A 27,113-nucleotide genomic window follows, 5' to 3' on the forward strand; every position below is an offset into this window, starting at 1 on the left:
TAATGTACTGTAACATTTGAGGTGTTGGCTAATCATTTAACTCTAATCTCCATTGGGAATGAAGTGCCATGCAGCATTCTCAGCATAACATTAATTAAAACACTTCGCTGAGGAGTCATCATTTATCATACAAGTACACAGACTGCCTGGGTTAGAAATGATCTGACCTGCAGAAATCTGGCTGTATGCAAATTCTGCCATATATTTTTCAAGCTAGCAAGGTTAGAAGCTAGAAATGTTTTATGGTATTGATTAATGACTGGATACGGTATATTGTCAAGTATATGATACGATTACTGTGACTTGCGGAGAAATCTGTTTACAGACAGTTCTGAGGATCAGGATCCTTATGTAACCAGTGGACTGCCTTTATCCTGAAGATCTGTTGTAATATGTACAGATTGCAAATCCATTGGATATTTCCCACTGAGAAAAATATTTTAACACTTCTTCCATCTTTTTTCGGTCCACTTAATCCGTTGCATTCTGCACTGAAGCAGATCAGAGAAGTTTAACATTAATGCGCCTCAAGGTTAAAGGCAGTTGTTTTTCAAGCAACTTTGAGGGGAAATATCGCAAAATATAAATATGGACAATCACGTAAGACAATGTCTTTGAAAATAATGACTTTATTCACTTTTGGTCCAAAGCACTTCTTTTGCTGGCTGCTGTCAGACGAAACATTTTTTGGTTATATCATTTGCTCTGTGACCATGTAATCTAGAGTGCACCTTCCTTAGCAGGTCTGTTGAGAATCCTGCTCGCATCCGTCTCCTTTAAGTATGTCCAAGCTCTTCTTCGGCCATCTCCATCCAACCCTCCAACATCAGAAACCTCGCACGCACCGATCTCTCACCTTGCTGCACCAGGCACCTTTCCATTCCATATCTCAATCACCCTAACCCCACTAGAGAGACACAAATTGCTGGAGTATCCAGACAGTATCGCTGGAGAAAACGATTAGGTGACATTTTGGGTTAGAACCCTTCTTACCTGCAAGGGTCTCGACCCGAAACATCACTTATCCTTTGTTCCAGAGATGCTGCCTGACCTGCTGAGTTACTCCAGCATTTTGTGTCTATCTTCCGTATAAACTGGTATCTGCAGTCCCTTCCTACACCCTAACCCTACTGATTCGCACAGAACTCTTGCTCACTCTTCACCACTATCTTGCCCTGACCCAGTATCAATCCTTGTGTCTCCTCCCACCCCAAATCGTCGTCCCTCAAATCCTCCAAGACCGCAAGATGGCTCTGGACGTACCTGCCTTCCTTTATATACTCTGCATGGGCACAGTGCACAAAGGGCAGATTTTCCCATTAATAAGGTGAGTTCAACAATGCTCACAATAGACATTGCTGAATTAGCACGTAACCGACGCATTACCAAACTGTAAAGACTCCAGTGAATCTAAGCTTTTGTATTTACCCAGTGTTCGCTAAATTATTTTTGAAATTATTCAAACTTTCCACTAAGGGTAAAATATGCTTTCAGTCAAAATGTCCAATATGCCTGAAGAAGGGCCTCGACCCGAAATGTCACCCATTCCTTCTCTCCCGAGATGCTGCCCGACCAGCTGAGTTACTCCAGCATTTTGTGTCTATGTCCAATATGTGAACTTTTTTGAATTAAAAACTGGAAGAGCGACAATGTGGAAACAGGCCGATCGGCCCAACTTGCCCACACCGTCCAACATGTTCCTAGTCCCACATGCCTGCGTTTGGCCCATGTCCCTCTAAACCCATCCTATCCATGTACCTGCCTAAATGTTTCTTTAACGTTGCGATAGTGTGACTTCCTGTTGGTAAGGAAACTGTATTTGTAAACCGTACAATGTAAATAATAACACTTTAAAATGTTTGAATAGCTGTACAATATCTGGGGATGATGGGTTGGGCATATAAATTGGCACATCCTTGTGTGAAACGGAACACTGCAGTGTATTCACGAGGAGAACAATGTAATTAGTAATTACAGTGTAGTAGGTCAAATCAGTTTGAGCTATTCTTGTTATAAATATAGATGAATGTACAAAAAAGAATATTTGGAGATTTAATATCATTTGTATCTGTACATAAGTTATGGATATTGTGGGCAGTGGAAAATAAAGATTTATACTTGCATTGTCAGTGCAGCATAGATTCCCTGGTTTGAAGGCATTTCTTTTGAGAAACACATGGGCTAGTAAGGCAAATAATCAAAAGGAGTTCAATAGAATGAGAAATGATCCTAATGATGCAAGTAAGATGCTGAGGATAGGGTGGATGCTCAGAGAGTGTTTCCCCTTGTGGGGATATGTAGAATCAGATTGTATAGTTTTTGTAAGGGTTGCCATTTAAAACGTATAAGGATGGATATACTGTATTTCTCTATACCAATGTGGATAGATGCTTCACATGATCTTTATTAGGTTATAGAAACACAACACTTTTAAATCAGAGAGTCATTTTAATCTGTCGTTAAACATTGCTCAGTTGAATTTCATTTACAAACTATGTATAATTAATTTATTTTGCTCCTTTGCTGTGTGCTTGTGAAAGACAGCATCTATACCAAGGAGAATGCTTAAGTATTCAAATCTGCTGCCACACTGTTGACTTAAATAGCTTTGTGCCACAGGAGGAATAAAATTTGTTCTGTTCATTATTAATTCCTATAGTCAACCTTTGTTAGATTTTACACCCAGGGCTTCTTAATTCAGCATTGTGGCAAATAATGGCCTCTTTCTGATCAAGTTCCACGTGTTTTCCAACAAACAAAACCACTGTAGAACAGAAAACACATTTAGTTTCTATTGGTGCATGGCAATGTAACTGGTCCATCTGCAGCCAGCACAGTCCAAGCAATGTATACATCGCCAAGATTAAACCATCTTTAAGCAATGGATTCAACATCGTCTGGCTATTGCATCTGTGTCATCTACCATTACAATAATCTATGATGCACTTCAGTCATGTCTTATGTTCACAATGACCCACAAGGAAAAATACAATTATCAGCCAGAAATGGTGATTATATTCCAATCCTGTCACCCAGTCCAAAAGTAGATGAAATTATTGGGCAAAGTTTATCTTGAAATTGTAACCAAGTTGAGGAGGGAGACCTGGATTGCATGTTCTCTGAAGATGGACACAAAATGCTAGAGTAACTCAGTGGGACAGGCTGCATCTCTGGAGAGAAGGACTAAGTGATGTCGGGTTGAGACCCTTCTTCAGACTGAGAGGGAGACATAGAGATATGGAAGGATAAGGTGTGAAAACATAGATGAAAGGGGACGATAATCAAGGAAATGTAGAGTGGTACATTATTAGCTATGGGGCAAGTGACAATGAGACATATAATCAGTAATATTCAATCAGGAGGACAATAAACTAGTCGGAGAACTAGGATGGGAGAGGGACGAACGAGAGGGAAAGCAAGGGTTACTTGAAGTTAGAGAAATCAATATTCATATCGAAGATAGACACAAAAAGCTGGAGTAACACAGCGGGGACAGGCAGCATCTCTGGAGAGAAGGAATGGGTGACGTTTCGGATCGAGACGCTTATTCATACCGCTGGGTTATCTGCATGGGGTTCGTGTGCTAACTGGGCATTTGAGTTCTGTCCAAACTATCAGAGCATGTTGCAGTATGAAAGAGCATTGGAATTTATTTTATAAATACATTTGTTCATTTTACAATGAGCATAGAAAATGTTGGTAAATTTCACATGAGGTTGAGGGGGAGGGTTCCCATCATGGCATTGGACATCCACCAGCAGGAGCTGATTACAACAGCTCTTGAATCATTCATGATTAATTGTCCCACTGATTAACAGGGAGGGAATTGTTATCTTCAATCAAAAATGTTTCAGACAGATAAAGGCACCCTAAATCAAAGTTACGCTGCATTAATGGTCTCTCAGACAGGAAACTAATGTTTATCTAAGACAGGAAACTAATGTTTATCTAACTAGTAATCATAGTTAATGACATTCTGGGGCAGAACTAAAGAAGGGGTTGGGTTTATGATTGTCACATGTTCTGAAGTTCAGTGAAAAGCTTTATTTTGCATGCTGTCCAAACAGAGCAGCTACGCCATACATAAATGCAATGAAGTCAAACTTAAGTTCAATAGACAGAACAAAAGGGGAAGATACAGAGCTCAGAATGTAGTTCTCAGTAGTGTAGTGCATCAGTTCCATAGACAAAGTCCAATGTACACAATGCGGTCGAGGTGAATCGGACAGAGGGTTGCCAACTGTCCCGTATTGGCCGGGACATCCCGTATTTTGGGCTAAATTCTTTTGTCCCATACAGGACCGCCCTTGTCCCGTATGTAGGCCTGGACTCTGTAGGCCTGGACTCTGTAGGCCCTGACACTGTAGGCCCCGACAGTTTAGGTCCTGACACTCTAGGTTTCCGACTTTTACCTCCGGACAGTGTAGGCCCGGGCACTGCCTTATGGGAGGTTGCATAGCAACCCGCCTCCCGGCCTGGACGGCCGCCATTGGTGGAGCGGGAGCACGTGGCCGCTGGCTGGGTGAGGTGGCGTGGGGCGGTGATATCACCTTCTCCCATATTTAGGAGTGAGGAAGTTGGCAACCCTAATCAGACAGTACCCTCGCTTGTGGAGGGAATGGGCAGTACCCTAGCTTGACCCGCTGAGTTCTTCCAGCGCAGTGTATTTTGCTGAAAATTGCAGTCTCTGCAGTTTCTCGTATCCCGTAATCCTAGTTTATAGAAACATAGAAAATAGGTGCAGGAGTAGGCCATTCGGCCCTTCGAGCAAGCACCGCCATTCAATATGATCATGGCTGATCATCCAAAATCAGTACCCCGTTCCAGCTTTTTTCCCTTGATTCCCTTAGCCCTAAGAGCAAAATCTAACTCCCTTGAAAACATCCAATGAATTGGCCTCCACTGCCTTCTGTGGCAGAGAATTCCACAGATTCAAAACTCTGGGTGAAAAAGTTTTTCCTCATCTCAGTCCTAAATGGCCTACCCCTTATACTTAATCTGTGACCCCTGGTTCTGTACTCCCCCAACATCGGGAACATTTTTCCTGCATTTAACCTGTCCATTCCTCTAAGAATTGTATATGTTTCTATAAGATCCCCTCTCATCCTTCTAAATTCCAACGAATACAAGTCCAGTCGACCCATTCTTTCATCATACATTAGTCCCGCCATCCTGGGAATTAACCTGGTGAATCTATGTTGCTCAATAGCAATAATGTCCTTCCTCAAATTAGGAGACCAAAATTGCACACAATACTCCAGGTGCAGTCTCACCAGGGCTCTGTACAACTACAGTAGGACCTCCCTACTCCTAAACTGAAATCCTCTCGCAATGAAGGCCAACATGCAATTGGCTTTCTTCACTGCCTGCTGTACCCGCATGCTTACTTTCAGTGACTGATGTACAAGCACACCCAGGATCTCGTTGCACCTCCCCTTCTCCTGATCTGACACAATTCAGATAAAGGCATTCCTGTTTTGGCTGCCAAAGTGCATATCCTCACATTTATCCACATTATACTGCATCTGCCATGCTTCTGCCCAGTCACCCAACCTATCCATGTCACTCTGCAGCCTCATAGCATCCTCCTCGCAGCTCACACTGCCACCCAGCTTTGTGTCATCCGCAAACTTAGAGATATTACATTTAATTCCCTCGTCTAAATCGTTAATATATATTGTAAGCAACTGGGGTCCCAGCACTGAGCCTTGCGGCACCCCACCTGTCACTGCATGCCATTCTGAAAAGGACCCGTTTATTCCCACTCTTTGCTTCCTGTCTGCCAACCAGTTGTCTATCCATGTCAATACCCTACCCCCAATACCATGTGCTCTAATTGTGCACACTAATCTCTTGTGTGGGACCTTGCCAAAGGCTTTTTGAAAGTTTAGATACACCACATCCACTGGCTCTCCATTATCCATTCTACTTGTTACATCCTCAAAAAATTCCAAAAGGTTAGTCAAGCATGGAGAGGATAGCGGGTTGGCTGGATGGCAGAAGGCGAAGAGTTGCAATAAAGGGCTCTTTTTCAGGATGGCTGCCAGAGACTAGTGGTGCTGGGGTCGCTTCTCTTCACGTTGTATATTAATGATTTGGATAAGGGGATTGAAGGCTTTGTGGCCATGTTTGCAGATGATGCTACGATAGGTGGAGGGGCAGGCAGAGTTGAGGAAGCAAGTTGAGGTCCAAGTCCTTCTGCAGGAAAGGAGAGTGGGTAAAGAAGTGGCAGATGAAATTCAGTACAGCAAAGTGCGGAGTCATGCATTTTGGTAATAAGAATAAAGGCGTAGATGATTTCCTAAGTAGAGAGAGAATCCAGAAATCAGAGGTGCAAAGGGACTTGGGAGTGCTGATGCAGGACTCCCAAAAAGTTTATTTGCAAGTCAAATTGGTAGTAAGGAAGGCTAATTCAATGCTAGCATTCATATCAAGAGGACTGGAATACAAAAATAGAGATGTAATGCTGAAGCTCTATAAGGCACTGGTCAGGCCACATTTGGAGTACTGTGAGCAAATTTGAGCCCCATATATGAGGATGAGTGTGTTGGCTCTGGAGAGTGTCCAGAGGAGGTTTACAAGAATGATTCCTGGAATGAGTGGGTGAGCATATGATGAGCGTTTGACAGCACTGGGCCTGTACTCACTGGAGTTTATAAGGTTGAGGGGGGACCTCATTGAAACTTACAGAATGATGAAAAGCACAGATAGTGGATGTGAAAAGGATGTTTCCACTGGTGGGAGAGCAAAGGACCAACCTCAGAATTAAAGGGCGCTCTTTGAGAAAGGAGGTGAAGAGGAACTTCTTTAGTCAGAGGGTAGTTAATCTGTGGAACTCATTGCCACAGAGGGCTGTGGAGGCTAATTCAGTGGATATTTTTAAGGCAGAGAGAGACATATTCTTGATTAGAACGGGTGTCAAGGATTTTGGGGAGAAGGCAGGAAAATGGGATTAGGAGGCGGAGATCAGCCATGATTAGATGGGCTGAATGGCCTAATTCTACTCCGAGAGCTTGTGAACTTGTGAACTTCACATCTTGTATATTCTGCTTACGAATTGAATTTACTGTTCAACTCTGGATAAAAGTATCCTGCAATGGATAAATACGGCCAAATTAAACCTTACTAGGTTGTAGGATCTTATTATTTTTAGATAATTGTCATCAGTAATAGAATTTTATTATGCCTCAAATGTTATTTACTGGCATCCTCCCACACTTCATGATGGATTGGTTTGAGGCTGTTTTTAGCTCCAATAACGGTATTGCGACTTGCAAGATTCAGCAGCTCGGGAAGAACTAGGACTGCCTGGGGCCAGTTCATAGCAACTTTGCCTGAATTACTTGAAAAACACAGTTTCAATACACCTGTTTTTGTATAGATATGGATCTAGAAAAAGCTGCTCGATGTGCAGGTTCCAACTTGAATTATTGATGCTGCTTTGAGGCACAATCAGCATTTTTTTTTGCTACAGCTTCCGAATGCTGCAAGTCGCATGCTCAGCTATTTATAAGTTGCGGCATATTGGTATTGTGTTAGATGAGAAATACCCTGCAACATCTGTTCCAGTTGAAAGGTCTCGAGCAAGTCTGTGTTGCATTGCTCGGTGCTGTTCAATAAGAATTGGAATGATTGGAAATTAGTTACATGGATATGTATTTTGGAAAGCTTACAACCCAACGGTATGAACCATTTGAATAACAACCTAACCTCTCCCCCTTCCCCAAGCCCCACCCTGAAGCACACCTATTTATCCCACTATTTCCCCCCCCCCCCCCGCTTTCCCCTTCTGTCCCCTTCCACCTATATCACTTACCCTGTATCCACCTATCACTTGCCATGCTTTGTCCAGTACCCACCTCTTGTTCACTTTCTTCCCCTATTATAATTAGTCTGAAGAAGGGTTCTGACCTGAAACGCCACCTATCTATGTTCTCATGGGATGCTGCCTGACCCCCTGAATTACTTCAGCAGTTTTTTTGTTTTTTTTGTAAACCTGCATCTGTAGTTCCTACTGTCTATTTTGTTGTTGGGGGAACCAGTTTTCTGAAGAGTATATCAGAACTTCTCTCTGAGGCCGTTCTGATCGTAACGTAGCGCCGGGTCGATAGCAGCCCTAATCCGGTTGAGATCAAGCAGTTGCAGACCTTGGCCAAGACACATGTCAGGCTGATGCCACGATAGTTGTCAGTCTTGATCAGGCCCCCAGATTTGGGGACGGGGATGATGTTGGATTGTGACAATTGTGTTGGCTTGTCATTCGTCATTAGCGCTGTGTTGCAGAAGGCGAGCACGATGTCGTCGAGCTCACAGTTTTTCAACCCCCCCTGGGGGGTGTAATCAGGGCCTGGACTCCTCCCTTGCTTCAGCAAGGTCTTCACTTTCCGCAGCTCCTCCAAGGTAAAGGGGCCGTCGTGAATCTGTACATCCATGAGGACAGTCTCAACCTCCTCATCTTCCTCAGTGACAGTTGGAGGTGATCCAAGTAGGTTCTTGAAGTGGGTGAACCACGTGTTGATTCAGTCCTCTGGAGAGTTCCCGTTGACTTGACCTGACTTGGCCTTCCTCCTGCTACTGATCTCGTTCACGACCCTGGAACACGGTCAAACAGATTCTTGCCCTCCGAAGAATCATTGAGGCAGTGAAAAAATAACAAGCTGCCGGCTGTCCTAATCTTCATTGATTTCAAGAAGGCGTTTGACTCGATTCATCGATGTAAAATGATGAGGATTTTGAAGGCTTATGGTATCCCTCCTCGTCTCCTGAGTGCCATTGAGGATATGCACTTGGGCACCAAGGCCAAGGTTGTCACCCTGGATGGCAAGAGCAAAGTGTTCAAAATCCTCGCGGGGGTCTTACAGGGAGACACGCTGGCACCCTTTCTCTTTGACATTGTCCTTGATTATGCAATGAGGCAGGAGCTCAAGGAACACGAGGACCTCGGCTTCACAATTATCCCAAAGCGTTCGAGAAGAATCGGGTCAGTCAACTTGTCAGATCTCGACTTCGCTGATGACATCGTCCTGCTATCAGACCAAACTTGGGAGGAACAAGGGCTGCTCGGCAGGGTTGAGACAGAGTGCGAGAAAGTGGGCCTCCTCCTCAATGCCAAGAAGACGGAGTACATGGCGTTCAACGGTGGTGACCATGAACTTCTTAAGACGAGTGGCGGTGCATCTCTCAAGAAAGTGGAGGACTTCAAGTACCTGGGAGCGAGGATGCAGAGCTCAGAGAATTACACCAAGGTCGGAAAGCCCTCGCATGGAAAGCCCTCAATAACATGGGAAAAATCTGGACGTCTCGGATGACTAAGGGTCTCAAACTGAGATTCTTCCATGCAACTGGAGAGACAATATCATTGTACAGGTGTGAGGCATGGACTCGCACTCGAGCACTGTCCAAGTATCTCGATGGTATTTACACCCGAATGCTCAGAAAAGTTCAAAATGTCAGTTGGTGGGACCACACCACCAACGCCCAGCTCTACGGGGAGATTCCACCTCTGACCGAGAAGATCAGGTGGAGAAAGAATGAGGCTCGCTGGTCATTGCCACCGCCATCCAGAAACACCAGCAAACAAGGTTGTGCTGTGGGAACCTACCCATGGAAGACGGAACCCGGGACCACCAAACAAGACGATGCTGAAGACGTTGATGGAAGACGCAGATGTAGAGACAAAAGAGGAGCTTGCCAGCTGTATGGAGGACAGAGATGTGTGGTGGTCCGTCACCGTGCCCGTCGCAAACCAGCACCACTGTGTTGCTTATGTTTTCAACGATTTTAATTAATTAAATTAATATCAGAACTGATCTGTGCTGGGTCAAAATGTGATGTAAGTTTGTTCCATTTGTCCATTCATCTCGCTCATGTCATGTTTCTCTTATTTTCTACGGCACAAATGGAAACCTCTTTGCCATTGATGATAGTGCAGAATCTCAGACCATTCCTGTCTATCCCATTTCTTCACATATTTCCCTTTAATCAATTCTCACGTGACCATTGGCTTTCCCCCCGCACCTCACCCCAACCCTCACAATCCCTTTGTTACCCAATTAAACTGAATAATTTCCAATGACAACTTAAGGGCCTGTCCCACTTAGGCGATCTTTTTGGCGACTGCCGGCGACTGTCAAAGTCGTGGCAGATCGCCGAACTTTTCTTTTACCCGACGGCAATGACCACGGTAATGCCGAGTCAGGTCGAGATTACAGCGTCTTCTGAAACATCGTGAAAATTCCCACGCTGTCAATGCTTCTCCGGCGTCCTGGTTTTCGCTGAAATCACTGACAAGTCGGTAAGTACTTGAGAGTTTTGAACTATAACACCTTGTATGGGTTACTTAAAAACCAAGCTTCACTGTAACAAGGAATAAATCGGATTTCTATCAAGGAATAAATGGGCATTCTTTGAAAATGTAAGGGAGATGCATATCTGGTTTCTGGGTTGAATATCTGGGTTTGGAGCCCACTTTAAATGTAATGGCTGAGGCCAAAAACATCGCGAAAATTCCCGCGCTTACCTGACCATCAAGCTGTCGCCTCCAATCTACCTGTCAAATGTCCTGACGATAAATAAATTGGTTAAACACAAGCATTTTATGGTATTTTGAAATGACTACTTATTTTAATATTATGTGTTTCTAAATGCATCTTAAGAGAACCTAGCAAACCTGGGGACAGCATTCGACAGCGACCGCAATAAGCAACGATACCTGGCGACAAGCCAGCTGTCGCCGAGTGATTTCAAACTGTTTGATTTCTCGGCGACGCGCCGAGATCCACTATGATCCACTACGATCTTTGGAAGACTCCTCACGATCATGCCCGCGACACCCCGGCGAACGTTCGGCGACAGCCTAGTCGCCGGCAGTCGCCTTAAAATCGCCTAAGTGGGACATGCCCTTTAATCTCCTGGTAATCTCCTCTGGATGTGGGAGGAATCCAGAGCGTCTGGTGGAAACCCACACCAATAGCACTCAAGGTTAGAATTTAACCTGAGTTATCAGAATAGTGTGGCAGAAACCCTAACTCCTGAAGTACGATGCCAACTGATGTTTGAATAAAATCTGGGTGCCATGAAAACATTCACTGGGAAGGAAATAAATATTTCAATATGATAACTTTTCAACAGAATTGTTTTTATTTTTCTGGAGTATGTTGTTTCCTCTTCCATTCTGCTGACCCAAACTTGCTACTTCAGTTCAATTCCTTGATGTATCATAAGTGACTTTGCTTAAAAACAAGCTGCCAAAAAAGTCAGGAAAAGCAGTTGTCCTGAGGAATGGAAGCAGGAGGAGTCTTAATGACCCCCTGAGACAGCTCTACCATTTGGCATCCATTTTCTGATCACCACATCCTTTGATTCTGTCAATGTCAGCTGTGGGCACAAGCACTCATTGACCATTCATCTCCTCCTGTGCTACAGAGTTCCAAATACTCATCACCCCCTAAGAGCAAAAACAAAAAATCTTAGTCCCGAGTGGTTGATCTTGTATTCTAAGTCTGATCTGTTTATTCCAGCCCTCTGAATCTGTCCTTTAACCAATCTTCCAATGCATTCCCTTTAATGCTCTGTGTCGTTATTTTTTACAATAAGCTTTTGTGTAGCACCTTACCGCGTGGTCCTTGATAATCCCAATGCATTGGAACCACTTGTTCTAATTATCATGTTACCATCAGCATCCTTGGAAAATAAAGACACAAGGAACTGCAGATGCTGGTTTACAAAAAAAACACAAAGTAACTATCCGTCAGGCAGCATTTTCGAAGGACATGGATGTGTGATGTTACTGGGCGATGTCCAGACTCAAGAAATCTAAAGAAGGGTCCTAATCTGAAAAGTCACTTATCCATATCCTCCAGAGATGTTGCCTGACCCACTGAGTTACTCCAGCACTTTGTGTGTTTTTTTTCCCTTGGAAAATAAGTTTTGCAATCACGATTTTCCATTTGTAAAATCCTATTGATACTATCCAATTATGCTATAAGTTTCCAAGATTAGGACCCTTCTTTAGATTTCTTGAGTCTGGACATCGTTTACCATCTCCATAATATTTTTTGTGGTATTCTGCAGGCATTTGCTGTCAGGTTAATCAGTCTCTAGTTTTCCCTTTCTTCTTTCATTTCAGTGAATGGCAATGTAATGCTTAAAACTCTGCTTGGACTGCTTTAGAAACTCGAAAATTTAGAAATTTGTTATTCTGTATGACAATCAAACACTCTTGACTCCTGAATGCTTGGAATGAAAGCTGTTAGATTCAGGAAATACCAATATGGGAGCAGAGGTTGGCTTCCAGCCTGTTCTTCCATTTTCTAAGATCATGGGTGATCTGATTGTAATCTCAACTCTGCATTCCCATCTGCCCACAGTATTCTCTCGCCCCTTGCTGACCAAGTATACATCTACTTCTAAGGAAGAGAGTTCCAAAGCCTCTTGTGCCTAGTCCATCAGAGAAAATAATTCAGTGGCAACTGTTCAAATTTATTGAGTTGAAGAGTTTTTTGACTTTAGTGATATCAATGGAACTGTTTACACTTGATTAAATTATTTTCCTTTTCTTTAATAGCATCACCTGTTATCAAACGCTTCCAAGAAACTTGCCAAGTTATCGGTCTCAGGCTATGCCATGCTATAGAACATTGCCCCGCCATAGCACCACCAGAACTGACAGCGTCTGCACGGTGATGCCTTCCGCGTACGACAGAGTAATCCGGCCGCCGTCATCACAGGAGAAACGGAAGTCGATGCGGGATGATACCATGTGGCAACTCTACGAGTGGCAACAGCGTCAGGTTTATCAGAAGCACGGAACACTAACCAGGCATAGTACTCCTCTCACCGTGGTGAATCTAGTTGAACAATCTCGCTCCATTCCTCAATCGCCTTCCCACGGTTCACTGGCTCCCTTTCAAGTATACTCGCCCCTGAGATCCTACAACATGGATTCAAGATTGGAACTATCGCCACCTATTTTAAGAGGGGACATGACAATTGATTCCATTAAGTCTCGGCGTCACAGGACACCTGTTAACAGGGTAAACTTTTCACCATTTATTCTGAAACGGCATTCTTGAAATCTAGATTTAGCACTACCAATTAGCTTAGATAGACACAAAAAGCTGGAGGAACTCAGCGGGACAGGCAGCATCTCTGGAGAGAAGGAATGGGTAACGTTTCTGGTCAAGACCCTTCTTCAGACCCGAAGGGTCTCCACCCGTAACGTCACCAATTCCTTCTCTCCGGAGATGCTGCCTGTCCCGCTGAGTTACTCCAGCTTTTTGTGTCTATCTTCAGTTTAAACTAGCATCAGCTGTTCCTTCCTATACTAATTAGCTTAGCTTTATTTTACTACATTGAACTGTAAGCAATAATCCTTTTTTCCAGGAAAACATGGTGGCACAATTTGGTTTTCAATCAGTAAAAATCATGTTGGTGAAAATTAAACCTAATGTGCTTGCTGATATTTCTTTCTGGGATGGTGGAAATGTTACTTGTTTGCAAGTCGGGAATAATTTCAATTATATTTTACCTTAATAAAGCACTGGACATGTGCTTATTTTGATAAAAACAATACGACAAGGAATATTGGAAAGTGTAACATATGGGCAACATTTAAACAAAGTGTTAAAGTGTTGGGCGGCACGGTGGCACAGCGGTAGCATTGCTGCCTTACAGCGCTTGCAGCGCCGAAGACCCGGGTTCAATCCCGACCACGGGTGCTGTCTGTATGGAATTTGTACGTTCTCCCCGTGACCGCGTGGGTTTTCTTCGAGATCTTTGGTTTCCACCCACACTCCAAAAACGTACAGATTTGTAGGTTAATTGTCTTGGTATAAATGTAAATCGCCTCTAGTGTGTGTAGGATGGTGTTGATATGAGAGGTGTGGGCCGAAGGGACTGTTTCAGCGTGGTATAACTAAACTAAAAGACAGGATTCTGTAACCTATTCTGCGTGCAAATTAACTATCAAGCTTTGGTGAGGAATTAAGTGGTGGTTCAGTGCTCATCCACTCAGGTTGTAGATAGTGAATTTTCAATAGATTTAACACATAAAGACGGCAAAGGCAGTAACATAATAACTGAAATAAATTTCTGCCTCTTTTCCACATTTCTCAGATTGTATGTCCACCTGAACGAATGTCATTGCCGGCGGGTTTACCTGTGCAGACCTTCACAACGGATAACCTGCAGGGAAAAACGGTGAGTTGTGCCGATGAATCTTCCCTAAATTTGTTGACTTGAGGCACAGTCTTTGCACGGTGTGCCACTTAGATAACTCTTTCCTCCGTCTTTGGTTTGTTTTAGCATTTTTGATTGTCAGTTGAATTGCCACCACGTAAATATTGAAAGATTGTTAATAAGCAAATTTCAAGAAAGTGCTTTGCTTGTGTCAAGGCACAAAATGGGTTGTGACTAAGTGCGACATTTTTCATGAATTGATATTTTAAGGTTAGTCCGTCAATGGCATTCTTCCTGCCTTTTAACTAAGCGATTGTTAATAATTGGACTATATTAATCTGAAGTTTGCCTGAAGTTTTTATCTTCTCTACTTCGTACATTGCTCCACAAAATTTTCAATTGTGGTGAGAGAATCTGTTTCAGCTGCTTAGCAAGGCAAATGTAATGCCTTGTAATTTGTAATCATCTGCCAATTTATTCATTTAAATTAATATAATTATTTTATCTTCAAACTGAAGACTGTTTCTTTTTTCTCCTGTGACATTATTTGGCAATTAAATCACACTAGCTTCATGGTCTCCAGCATTTTGTGAATAAATCATGGTCTCTAGTTATTCTAATCACCACTCCCAAGTACACTTGGCCTAACTTTCGCTATATTGAGATAACGATGTATATCACAAAAGCCAAAAGGTTGTCATTTCATCTCCAGGGTCCGATGACATCCACCAACTAAACAGTACTTGAATAAGTTATAGGTTTCTTTGTTTGCTTTCACTTATCTATGTGTAAAATACAATGCGTCAGTAGCATTTTCATGTGTCTACCATGGCAACAATTCAATCAAGGATCCTTTACACATTATACAAGGCCTCTATCTTCTATTCAACGCAAAATGTTCCGTGTCAATAAGATAACTATTTTTAAGAAAAGGAAATTGCTTTATCACAATATACTAACTGGATATATTGTGGTGAGGAAAAGGTTTGCACCTTTGGTTTTAGTGCACATCATTGCACTTGCTCATTTAGCTTCCTAGCCAAAACAGATCAGTACGTTATATTGATACTTGATTAAATGCCAACACCTTGTTGGATAGAAATTTTTCAATTTCAAATGCCACACTGATCCTAGATTCATTTTTTTTTGGTAAAATTATCAAAGTGAATATCATGTACATTCACCTGGATAATTTGTGAATTATCTAAGTGAATGTAGATTACGTAAGTGCATTTAGATCGAAATATCCATTCTAATAAATAGATTAGAATAGGTATTCTAATATCTGGAGGAAATTATCATTTGTTGTTATGAAAGAATTTCAGTGGGTGCAAGTCATGCTACAGTGCAGCAGAACTGCAGTCAGCTGAGAAATGCCATTGTCCATAATCTGCACGTATTCTTACACAACTGCACAGCAAAGAGGTGTTCCGACAGATCAGTATATTCCTAAAGCCACGTTCCTCAGACAGATGGCGACTGGGAAATTCACTCGGAGTCGGCCAAAATGATTCAAGAACAACTTGAAATTAAGATTTAGCAAAGTTGATATATTCATTGAAATAATTTAACCAACAATATGCATCTAGTCTGAATGTAGCATGCAAGCCTTAAAATATTTCACAGCAAAAGAAAATTGCTCTTCCAGAGACAAGTAGTCCAGTGACTGCAGTGAGTGCGCAGTATGTATGGGCATCAAAGTAATCATTCCCAGCTGTATTCCTGATGTTTCAAAATGATGAATGCCAGCTACATGTTTGCTGTTTGAAGGAGACTCCGCTTATTTTATCATTGAAGGCTTCTGTGAAAAGACACCCATCCATTTTGTTTGTTTAAGTGCAAAATGGAAATCATGCCGTTTGAAAATTATTTTAATACTTGCAAATTTCATGAATATTTTGATAATGCTTTAGTTTGACGAGCCCTTTGTTCATGCAGCTATCCTACCATGCACAAAATCAAGTTAGATGCTATGAGTGGGAGTTAAAACCATGTTTTGATATTTTGTTTTCATCAGATGATGGAAATGTCTCTTTAATATTTCATGGTTATTAAGTGGCATACATTATGAGACAACCCAGTTTGAGTCAGGATGCGCTGGATTTTGTGCCAGTTTGGCTAATCTCAATAGTGTTGAAAGTGGAGTCTAACATAATCTATATGAAGTATGTTGTGTGTAATTATTCCCTGCTGTCGTGTTGGATCGAAGATGAATAACTGCTTGCTGCTTGGAACTCTAATGGGAAAACTTACTTCATAAAATCACTGAGATACGACCTGCTTTTTTCCCTCAAAATTTGATGCAATTAGTTTTACACCTGCCACAAACCATAACTTATAAATGCTCACTGGAAGAATTTCAATCCTAAAAGAACGAGGCTCTGGCAGGGAGCCAGAGATTTAATGGAGATTTATATTTATCGATGTTAAAGTAAAGGGCTGGAAATATTGCAGAAGTGCCTTGTGCCATTTTTCTTTTTAAAGCTTGTTCCTGGCATGTCTTACTTCCAGAAAAAAAAACTGCAGTTAAAAATTCACTTTATGAGCTATTAAGATCGATTTGTCTTGGCAGAGTTTTACTGGAAAAATATATATTTTTTATTGTGGCCAACATTTGGAAGGGCACTTCAGGGAAAGAAGGAAGGATGGTTATTTGGCAAACCATTCCCAGTGTGACCAATTTCCTGGCTTGGATCATTTCCTGCTGATAGTAGACAAGAAATTGTTGAGGCTACAATATTAGTCTTCCGACATTGGAAGCTAAATTATAGGTCTGAGTTCCGATCATATAAAATTCTGCAATGGAAATCGAAAATTAGATGATTTGTTAACCCACCATTAGGCTTTCAACGAGTGGTGACTCTTTGCTAGCTGATCCCAGAGGAGGATCACTGTGATCCCAAACAGCTGCCCTGCTCCTTTAAATCTCTTTTCTGTATCTTTCTCTTCGCTCTACCTATTGTACTGGAATTGGGCTTGATTATGTTCATGTATTGTGTTATGTGATTTGTTTGGATAGAATGCAAAACCAAACTTTTCACTGTACCTCATTGTACACTTGACAATTCTAAGCCTAAACCTAAATCAGAAAGTCACGAGTTAAAAATAAAATTCCCTTCACAGTATTTGAAGGCAAAGGAGATTTTAGTCTATCTTATCAAGTTCCTGAACCTGAACCTAATCTCACTAATGAATGATCAGTGTTGTTTTGTGGGACAGCAGTGTAGATAAAAGGAACAACACTTCAAAATACTTCATTTTCTTTAAGTCCCATTGGAATCTTCTAACAAATGCTCCAAAATACATAACCTAAGGTTTATTGTCAGGTTGTTTCTATTGAGGGAAACTTGATTATAAATTTATAATTGGGCGCAGAGAACATCAGTCTTTAATTTAAAATGAAGGATGAAGTTGAGCTCTTCCACATAATTCCATTATTTCCCTTACTTGGAAGCTGGCTATCGAGAACTAAGAACATAAAAACTAGGAGCAGATGAGTCAGTTAAGTCTGTTCATCCCATTGAGTCTGCTGCACCATTCAGCAAGATCCTCGCTGATCTTTAACCTCAACACCACTTTTGTGTACTATCCTCATATCCACTGATTCTTTCAGTTTCTAGAAATCCATTGATCTCTGGAATGCAATCAGTCACTGAGTCCTTCCAGCTATCCTTGGGTGGAGATTTTGCCTTCTGAACAAAGACATTTCTCCTAATGTTCATCCAAAATGGTCTTTCCCATATTTTGTGTCTGTAACCCTGGTTTAAGACACCTCGTAGGGAAAATGTCCTCCCCATATCTATCCCGTAAAGCGGTCTACACATTTTGCATGTTTCAGTGAGGTAAGAAAGAGTACAAGTCGCTAGATCCTTGAAAGTGGCAGCACAGGTAGATAAGTGGTGAAGAAGACATATGGAATGTTTGATTTCATAAGCCAGGGCATAGAATAATAGCAATGCACAAAATACTGGAGGAACTCAGCGGGACAGGCAGCATCTGTGGTGGGAATGGACAGGCTATGTTTCAGGTCAGATTCCTGTCTTCGGACCCGAAACATTACCTCTCCATACGCAGATGCTGCCTGAACAGCTGATTTCCTCAGGTACTTTGTGTTTTACTCAACTTTACAGCATCTGCAGTTCCATGTGTGTGCTTACAATATTATAACGGACAACTTTAGTAATCATTGGTTAGGCCTCACTTGGAGCATTATGTTGTTGTTCGTCCTTCGGGTTCGAAGATGACCATGACTTCACTTTCAGTTGGAGGATTGGTGACTGTGGGTCCGGAAGTGACTGGTGAGGCCAATCCGGGCCCGGAAGGCACGCCCACACGTAGGACACAAGTGGATGGCTGCTGCAGTGGAAGTGGAGGTAGCCCGGGCCTTGCGCGCGGTGCGTTTCCTCTGGGCCTCTGCAGTGTGTCTGTTCTCTGCTGCACGGGCTCCTGTGGTGAGCTTGCTACGCCAGGTTGGACAGTCCAGAGCAAGAGACTCCCAAGTGCTGAGGTTGATGCCCAAGTCTTTGAGGGACACTTTGAGGCAGTCCTTAAACCACTTCTTCTGTCCTCCTACTGAACGCTTGCCCTGACACAGTTCTCCATACAGAAGCTGTTTTGGCAGTCGACTCTCGGGCATTCTGACGACATGGCCTGCCCATCTGGCTTGGGCTTTCCGTAGGAGGGTGTGGATGCTGGGAATTCCGGCCCGTTCCAAGACCTCTGTGTCGGGAACTTTGTACTGCCACCTGATGTGAAGGAGTCTGCGTAGGCAGCTCAAGTGAAAGTGGTTGAGCTGTTTGGCATGTCTGCTGTAGACAGTCCAGGTCTCACTGGCATAGAGAAGAGTGGCGAGTACCACTGCACGGTAGACCTTCAGCTTGGTGGTAAGGCTGAGTCCTCTCCTCTCCCAAACATTCCCACGGAGTCGCCCAAAGGCAGCGCTGGCCTTGGCAATCCTGTTGTTGACCTCAGCGTCAATGTTCACCACTCGCGAGAGTGTACTACCCAGATAGGTAAAGCTGTCGACTGCCTGTAGATTCTGCCCCTTCACCGTGATGTGTGGTTCCTGGTAGGGCTTTCCAGGCGTGGGCTGGTACATAACTTCAGACTTTTTGGTGCTAATAGAGAGACCAAAGTTGTCACGGGCCTGTGAGAAGCAGTCCATTTCATGCTGCATCTTCTGCTCTGTGCTGGCGTTGAGGGTGATGGTCTCCTTCATCTTTGTAACAGCTTGCAGGCGCCTAAGGTTGAACAGCCTGCTGTCAGTCCTGTACCTAATGTGTATTCCATCCTGGCATTACTTGGAGCTCACTTGGAGCATTATCGACAATAGACAATAGGTGCAGGAGTAGGCCGTTCGGCCCTTCAAGCCAGCACCACCATTCAATGTGATGATCATGGCTGATCATTCTCAATCAGTACCCCGTTCCTGCCTTCTCCCCATACCCCCTGACTCCGCTATCTTTAAGGGCTCTATCTAGCTCTCTCTTGAAAGCATCCACAGAATTGGCCTCCACTGCCTTCTGAGGCAGAGAATTCCACAGATTTACAACTCTCTGACTGAAAAAGTTTTTCCTCATCTCCGTTCTAAATGGCCTACCCCTTATTCTTAAACTGTGGCCCCTGGTTCTGGACTCCCCCAACATTGGGAACATGGTTCCTGCCTCCAACGTGTCCAATCCCTTAATAATCTTATATATTTCAATAAGATCCCCTCTCATCCTTCTAAATTCCATTGTATACAAGCCTAGTCGCTCCAGTCTTTCAACATACAACAGTCCCGCCATTCCGTTTGTCTGTCGATCTTGTAGCAACTCTAGAGGAAGGATGTGATTCTGTTAGAGATAGGTCAGAGGAGGTTCACCAGGATGTCATTGAGATTGGAGCATTTCACAAATAGGGATTGGATTGACTGGGTTTGTTTTCCCGTTGAATGGAACCATTGAGATGTGGTGACCTGATTGAGGCATACAAAATTATGAGTTGAATAGATAGGGCAGATAGAAAGAATAATGTTCCCTAAAACTAAAGGACATGGGTATAAGGCGAGGGACACAGTGGATCAGCAGTGGAATTGCTGCCTCACAGCACCGAAGACCCGAGTTCGATCCTGAATACGGGTGCTGTCTGTACAGGGTTTCTATGTTCCCTCTGTGACCGTGGTGATTTTCTCCAGGGGTCTGGTTTCCTCTCACACTCCAAAGATGTACAGGTTTGCAGGTTAATTGGCTTCTGTAAATTGTAAATTATCCTTAGTATGTCAGATAGTGCTGATGTAATCGGTGGTCGGCACAGACTCAGTGGGGTGTGGGGCCTTCCGCGCTTAACTTTAAAGTCTGAAGGAATGAGATTTAGAGGGGATCTGAGGGAGTAATTAGCAGACAGAGTGGTTGGAATCTGAACTCGGCAGCCTGAAGCCAGGGACCAAATGCAAATGAATGGAACTTGTGTAGTTAGGTACAGTAGGTGGTATGGTCACAGTGAGTTGTGTGACTCTGACTCCATGGATCATAACTTGAGGGGATCAGAAGAGATTCTGAGATCTTTCAGACCCAGAAATTGACCAGAAATGTAGTTTTCTACACTCTTTGAGAGATCCAATGCTTGGTGAAGAGAGAGTTAGACACCCATCTGATTTGCTGTCATCTTTCACTGTCCATGAGCAGGGATAATCCCTTCAAAATATAGGGATCCTGTATCTGAGCTTCGCCCTTGGAAACCTGAACAATTGCTAAAAGCCAGAGATTATTAGAGTCAGCTAAAAGCCGTTAGAAAGAGTGTGGAGGATTTTTTTAAAAACATGCTGGGAACCCTTAGCAGGTTGAGCAACATCTGTGGAAAGAGAAAGAGTTAATGTACCTGGAGTACTGTGTGCAGTTTTGGTCTCCAAATTTGAGGAAGGATATTCTTGCTATTGAGGGCGTGCAGCGTAGGTTCACTAGGTTGATTCCCAGAATGGCGGGACTGTCGTATGTTGAAAGGCTGGAGCAATTAGGCTTGTATACACTGGAATTTAGAAGGATGAGGGGGGATCTTATTGAAACGTATAAGATAATTAGGGGATTGGACACATTAGAGGCAGGAAACATGTTCCCAATGTTGGGGGAGTCCAGAACAAGGGGCCACAGTTTAAGAATAGGGGGTAGGCCATTTAGAACGGAGATGAAGAAGAACTTTTTCAGTCAGAGAGTGGTGAAGGTGTGGAATTCTCTGCCTCAGAAGGCAGTGGAGGCCAGTTCGTTGGATGCTTTCAAGAGAGAGCTGGATAGAGCTCTTAAGGATAGCGGAGTGAGGGGGTATGGGGAGAAGGCAGGAACGGGGTACTGATTGAGAGTGATCAGCCATGATCGCATTGAATGGCGGTGCTGGCTCGAAGGGCTGAATGGCCTACTCCTGCACCTATTGTCTATTGTCTATTGTCTATTGTCTAAAGTGAGTGTGGCCAGAGCTGCTGAGGCAATTCCTCTGTTTTCACCGGATACCAGGAAGGAGATGGGAAAAGATCCAAACCCTCCTTCCTCAGACCTGGCAGAAAACGTAATATTGTGGAAACCTGTGATGTTGTCTATTGATGAGGTGGTATCGGTATATTATCATCACGTGTACCTTGCACTTTGTTCTTAACCTTGATCACCTTGCTGCCTATCGATCAGTATTTGCTCATTGCCTTAAGCGAGAATCCTGTATCTTGATTTCCAGTTCATGGAGAAAATATCCACATTTACAGTTGTTGGTACACTGGTCTCTTTTTCGTAGGCATTGGCGGGAGAACGATAAACGATGAAAAAGAACATTTTTTTATTATTAGGATAATCGGTATCTAAGAATACCATAAACAGTTGGATGTGCCAAAGTAATTGTGCCTTTGACCTCCTTCAAGTGATCCCTTGGAAGGGGTTAGTAACCTGGAAAACGGGCAGGAGTTGGGCAAGTTAGATTTTGCAGCTTTAAGTAATGTTTTAAATTACTATGACTATAACTCTGCATTTCAGTAAAAATGTAACTGGACCTATTGCAGTTGAATCTCGACAGAATTCCGCAGAGCAATAATGCCCAAACTGTTTATGATGGACTGTGTGCAACGTGTTGTTACATATGTTGAGAGCAGTTAGAGATCTCCATGCGTTTTGTACATACTATTGATTGTATCTGATTTTTTGTTGTTTGTACCTGCACATGATAAAATGGAAAACATTTTGTCGTGAATTATTGCAAGATCCCCCTCTCCTCGTGCAAACTATCTGCTGAAAGTGAAGAGCTGTTATCCCTGACTGATCAGTCTTTTTAACCTTTTGCATTCCATCTGCGATGCCTGGGGTTAATGCTGAGCTCATGCAGTAGTTTTGGATAATCCAGGTGCGTGAGTGATAAATTAATGTCTCTTTCCCCCTTGGCTCCCAAAACTGCATTCTTGCAGCCAGAGGAGCTGACGTTACTGCTAATCAAACTGAGGCGGCAGCAAGCGGAACTCACCAGCATCCGGGAGCACACAGCATCGCAGCTTATGCAACTGAATCTCAGTGATGCAAACCCAAAGGTCAGCTGCAAACACCATCTCTCATCCTCCATTACCACTGTTTCATAATCTGGTCATCCATTACTGATCTGTGGCATTGGTATTGACTTATTGTGCTCTGGTGGTTTTATTTTCTTTGCATCTGCTTCGTTAAACTGTATTCCATGTCTTATTTTGTAGAATGCTAAACTGTCTACCCCAATATAAGTATTAAAGCCCAGTAGTGCAAATGTGCATTTCATCCAAGAGGTTACGTACTATTTTTAAATTGTACGGATTCATCAGCCTGAAGAAGAGTCCTGACCCGAAAAGTCATCCAAAGATGCTGCCTGACTCTCTAATTTACTCCAACACTTTGTGTCTTTTTTGTAAACCAGCATCTGCAGTTCAATGTGACTGCAAACTGTCTACCCCATATTGATTTCATCAGTATGATGTGCCATAAGCCATATTCCATGTAGATAAATTACATCTGGATACTTCCACAAATGCATATTAATTATTGAGAAGATGTAGTAATCAAAATGCTGAAATTAATTATTTAGTTAGTGTGTGTGTGTGCGTGTGTGTGTGTGTGTGTGTGCGTGTGTGCGCGTGTGCGCGCGCCAACATCGTTTGTTCTGAATGGCATCAGAGAAATCCTTAATTTTGTATCGTATTCCTAAAGTTTTAAGGTACAGTGGTGCACATGTACATTTTGTCTAAGAGCTTACAATTTTAAGATTGTACAGGTTTGTCATTGACTTTTAAAACTGGCCAAAATAATTCAACTGGCAGTGAAGTCTTTTGGCCCATGGCGCGTGGATTGACTTCTTAATAGAGCTACCAAATTCGTCCCATTTCTTGCTTATTCTTCACCACTGGATTTTCTTTTCTGTTTTGTCTTTCTCTGATTCAGGGCTAATTGATACACTTCTCAACAACTTGTTCAACCTGGCTTTGCCTTGTCATGAATAAATGAATTGTGGTTTTTCAAACTGAGTTGTGCAGGTGCAATTCTGTAATGACAATCAATTAGTGTTCTTAAATTCCTGTTATTTCTTTTTGAATTAATTATAGTCTGCTGCTGTTCCTCTTCTTTCTAATTTCACATTCTTTGTTCTTATTTATTGCTGCCTCTTAGAATGATATCCTCATTCATCACCTTCAGAGAAATCTCGTGTATTTGGACTATCAGGTGGGAGCACTAGAAATGATTTTTTCATCATCTTTTGTTCCCAGTGCATGCTACCACAAATACCATAACCAATCGGGTAGCTAATGTCCCTTGCTAATCTTGCAACCATTTAATCTCCCACTGATTCCAGTCCAGGTCTCTGACATTGGTCGGTGCATTTCACAACTCAGTCCTTGTAAAAGAAAATACTCAAGAAATTCCTATGATTTTTTAAAGCTTGGTTGAGTTTAATGTAATTTTCTTTTTTAATTAGGCTGGAAATTAGATTTTGAGAGGTTGCTAAGTTAATTGATAATAAGTAACAAGCTAATATCTTGAATTAGTTCATTTGTCATTTTTGATCTTTTTAAATAAAATGTCTTCCCACCAATTTCCTTCATGCATTTATTAGCAAAATGATAGTGCCTCGTTATTAAATGTCAAATATAATGTAATTATGTGCAAAGTATTGAAAACAAATTTTGAAGTTAATCTTTAAGTGTAAAATATAACTTATAGTTGATTTAAAACATTATGTTATTAAGATTTGTGAAAAATACATGTCAGTGTTACAATCTTTTAATTTTCCTGTAATTTACACTTTGGCTGCTTGTGAGTAGTTACTATACACGGAAGGTTTTGTCTAATTGTAAAAATGCAATGTGTTGTATTCTGTACCATCTTAAAATCTCCCTCAAAACAGGGAACTGAGGCACACTATATATACATGTGCCTCTTTGTGTCATCATTCGGTTTTTGTGAGAAACTATCTTTTACTGATAAAATTCTGGCTGTTGTGGGAGGTAAGAGATGATATTTTTGAACCAGTTATAGCTCCATTAAAAAAAAACCTCGAAGTGCTGAGAAACAAAGAAATCTCCACATTTTTACCTCTTTCTGCGGGAAAAAGTATTCTGTCCAAGTTTCAAGCATTTCATCTCGGTGCCAATCCCAAATTATTTTTTTGAATAAAATGCAAAACTTTTGCATTATTACAAATTTGCTAAAAACAAAACATGGTTGACTAATTCTTCCTGGTCCACTTTTCGCACAATTTCATGATCAGACCTGTAAATTGATTTCCAATTTTTTTTTATCTGCTTCCCCCTACTGTGATCTTTTTCGGTTCGGTGTACAATGCTTACAAGACACTTTGATATCGATTCTTAAAAAAGCAGGAGCTATAATCACTGTTTCATCTTTTAAATCCAGCCATGCTGTAAACTGATGTTTACTGTATGCTCCTCCTGATTTGAAATAGATGAAAGAAAATGAGCCCTTAATCGCTACGATTCACACTATGATTGAGAACTCAGCACCAAGGCCACAAGTATACAAGCAAGTAAGGTCTTGGATGTTGGTTGCTTTGCTTAAACACAAAGACCTGTGTATGGCAGCTTTCAGTTTATTACACTTGAATCATACCCTCGAGTTTTTATTTTACTCCAGTGACATTCATCCATGCTTTGAACCATGCAGCGATAGTGTTAGCATGGCTTGTTTTACCATCTGCAAGATACGTTATGCTTGACTTCAATCTCTAATGTAGATGCTCAGATAAATTTTGCAATCTGGTTTTGTAATTGTACAGAAAGCTCAAATCTGACAAGCTCCTGACTGAATCTAATCTCACTTAGAACATTGTGTGAAATAAACTGTGCCAAAGAGAATCCCATTGACTTGTTAATGGTAACAAGTCAAACGAAAACAAATTGGTGAAATGGGTTTGTATCATGAGGAAATGTAGGTCTGTTTTCAACCCTGAGGTTGTTGAAGTTTGGCTGGTATATTGTTGCCAAAGGACTCTAATTCCATTTGTCATGAATTTAAAAAACAAATTCATTTTTCAAAACCGGAAGCATAATGATTTTGTTACGTCTTACTCAATTATAAATAAACCGTTGTTGCTTATTCATACACTGACCCGCACTCCTATTCCCGAAACATGTACCCAAAAAGTTGATCGCAAGCGTCGTGCTTTCCTACTGTACTTTTCCTTAAACATGGCTCATTGTTTCTGCATGGTGGTTGTGCCTGCATGCTTAAATGTATACAGTCCATGATAAGAAAAGATGGAGAAATGTGTTTGCAATCTGCACCAATACTTTCTTCAACTCCCAAGGCTTTAAGATCAGATCTAAGGTATGTTTAACGATGCTATGGACACTTATTATGCAGAGTCGCCATTCTGTGCACTAACAGCTAGAGATTTAAAATGATTATGACATAAACAATTCTACAACTGTTATATATTTCATGCCTTTCCAATGTGAATTGAGGTTTGCAGTATTTTTTGTTGGTTTTGGAGATTTATAACCCCACGTATATAACATTCTGAAAACTTACATTACTTTGAAAAATGGGTGGCCTCAACTTTAGGGACCATTTGTGCTGGTCTCAAATGGCCCAACTGGCTCAGGTTGGCAGAGTGATACAGTTGGTAGAGCTGCTGCCTCACAGTCCAGCAGACCTGCTTCAATCCCGATTCCTGATGCTGTCTATGCAGAGTTTGCACATTTTCCACTTGACCATGGAGATCCCTTCAGCTGCTCCCGTTCCCTTCTGCATACCAGAGACCTGAAACGTTCCCTCCAGAGATGTTGCCTGACCCGCTGAGTTATTCAAGCGCTTTGTGCTTTCCCCAAAGACATTTGTATCAGCAGGTTAATGGGACAAGATAAATTTTCCCTGGTGTTGATGAACGATAGTATATGGGTGGAACAGTGGAAAAAACAGGTGTCAGGTGAGATTAGTGAGGAATAGGATTCCTCTGTAAGGTGGCGTAGAATTGATGGGCCGAAATGGTCTTCAATGGTGTAAAGCAGTATGGTGAAATTAGTTTTTCAGCTTTGAAGTAAAGGTTTGAGAGTTTGGCCGGCAACTCGCACTTTACACGAGTTACTCTTGTAATTTAACCATCCTTGAAACATTGTTAATGCAGCAAAATGAATGAAAAGCAGCTCAAGTAATGTATTCTATATTATCCTTAATTTTATCTTTTAAAATAGCTACAGTCAATAAACATGATAAGTATATTCATATGTAGTGATTTAATGCGATGTTGAAACAAACTGGTCACGTTATTTATGCAACTATTTTGCCTTACTTTGATCGTTCTTTACTCTTGCTATAAAATTTGTCATACCAGCAGCACTAAACACATTCATAAAGAGCTGGCCCAACCATTTAATAAGATCCACACCCCCTTCATCACCACCCAACTTTATTTTCCATTTTCAATAATAGAAAGGAAAGTGGGACAAT

General features: G+C 42.0%; 1 protein-coding gene across 18 annotated transcripts in view; it reads left to right on the forward strand.

The window, feature by feature from the left end:
- Nucleotides 1-27,113, forward strand: part of plekha5 (pleckstrin homology domain containing, family A member 5) — a 243,235-nt gene that overhangs the window by 179,762 nt on the left and 36,360 nt on the right. For 8 of the 18 annotated variants that reach the window (XM_078419947.1, XM_078419949.1, XM_078419954.1 and 5 more), the window contains 5 exons: nucleotides 12,566-13,034; nucleotides 14,116-14,198; nucleotides 22,570-22,714; nucleotides 23,817-23,870; nucleotides 25,111-25,191. In XM_078419947.1, coding sequence (XP_078276073.1) covers nucleotides 12,566-13,034; nucleotides 14,116-14,198; nucleotides 22,570-22,714; nucleotides 23,817-23,870; nucleotides 25,111-25,191 — 832 coding nt within the window. Of the gene's footprint in view, nucleotides 1-12,565; nucleotides 13,035-14,115; nucleotides 14,200-22,569; nucleotides 22,715-23,816; nucleotides 23,871-25,061; nucleotides 25,192-27,113 lie in introns of all 18 variants that reach the window. The other 10 variants (XM_078419948.1, XM_078419955.1, XM_078419951.1 and 7 more) reach the window with 7 other exon arrangements.

This window comes from Rhinoraja longicauda, chromosome 23, assembly GCF_053455715.1.
Source record: "Rhinoraja longicauda isolate Sanriku21f chromosome 23, sRhiLon1.1, whole genome shotgun sequence".
In the NCBI taxonomy this organism is placed as follows: domain Eukaryota; kingdom Metazoa; phylum Chordata; class Chondrichthyes; order Rajiformes; family Arhynchobatidae; genus Rhinoraja; species Rhinoraja longicauda.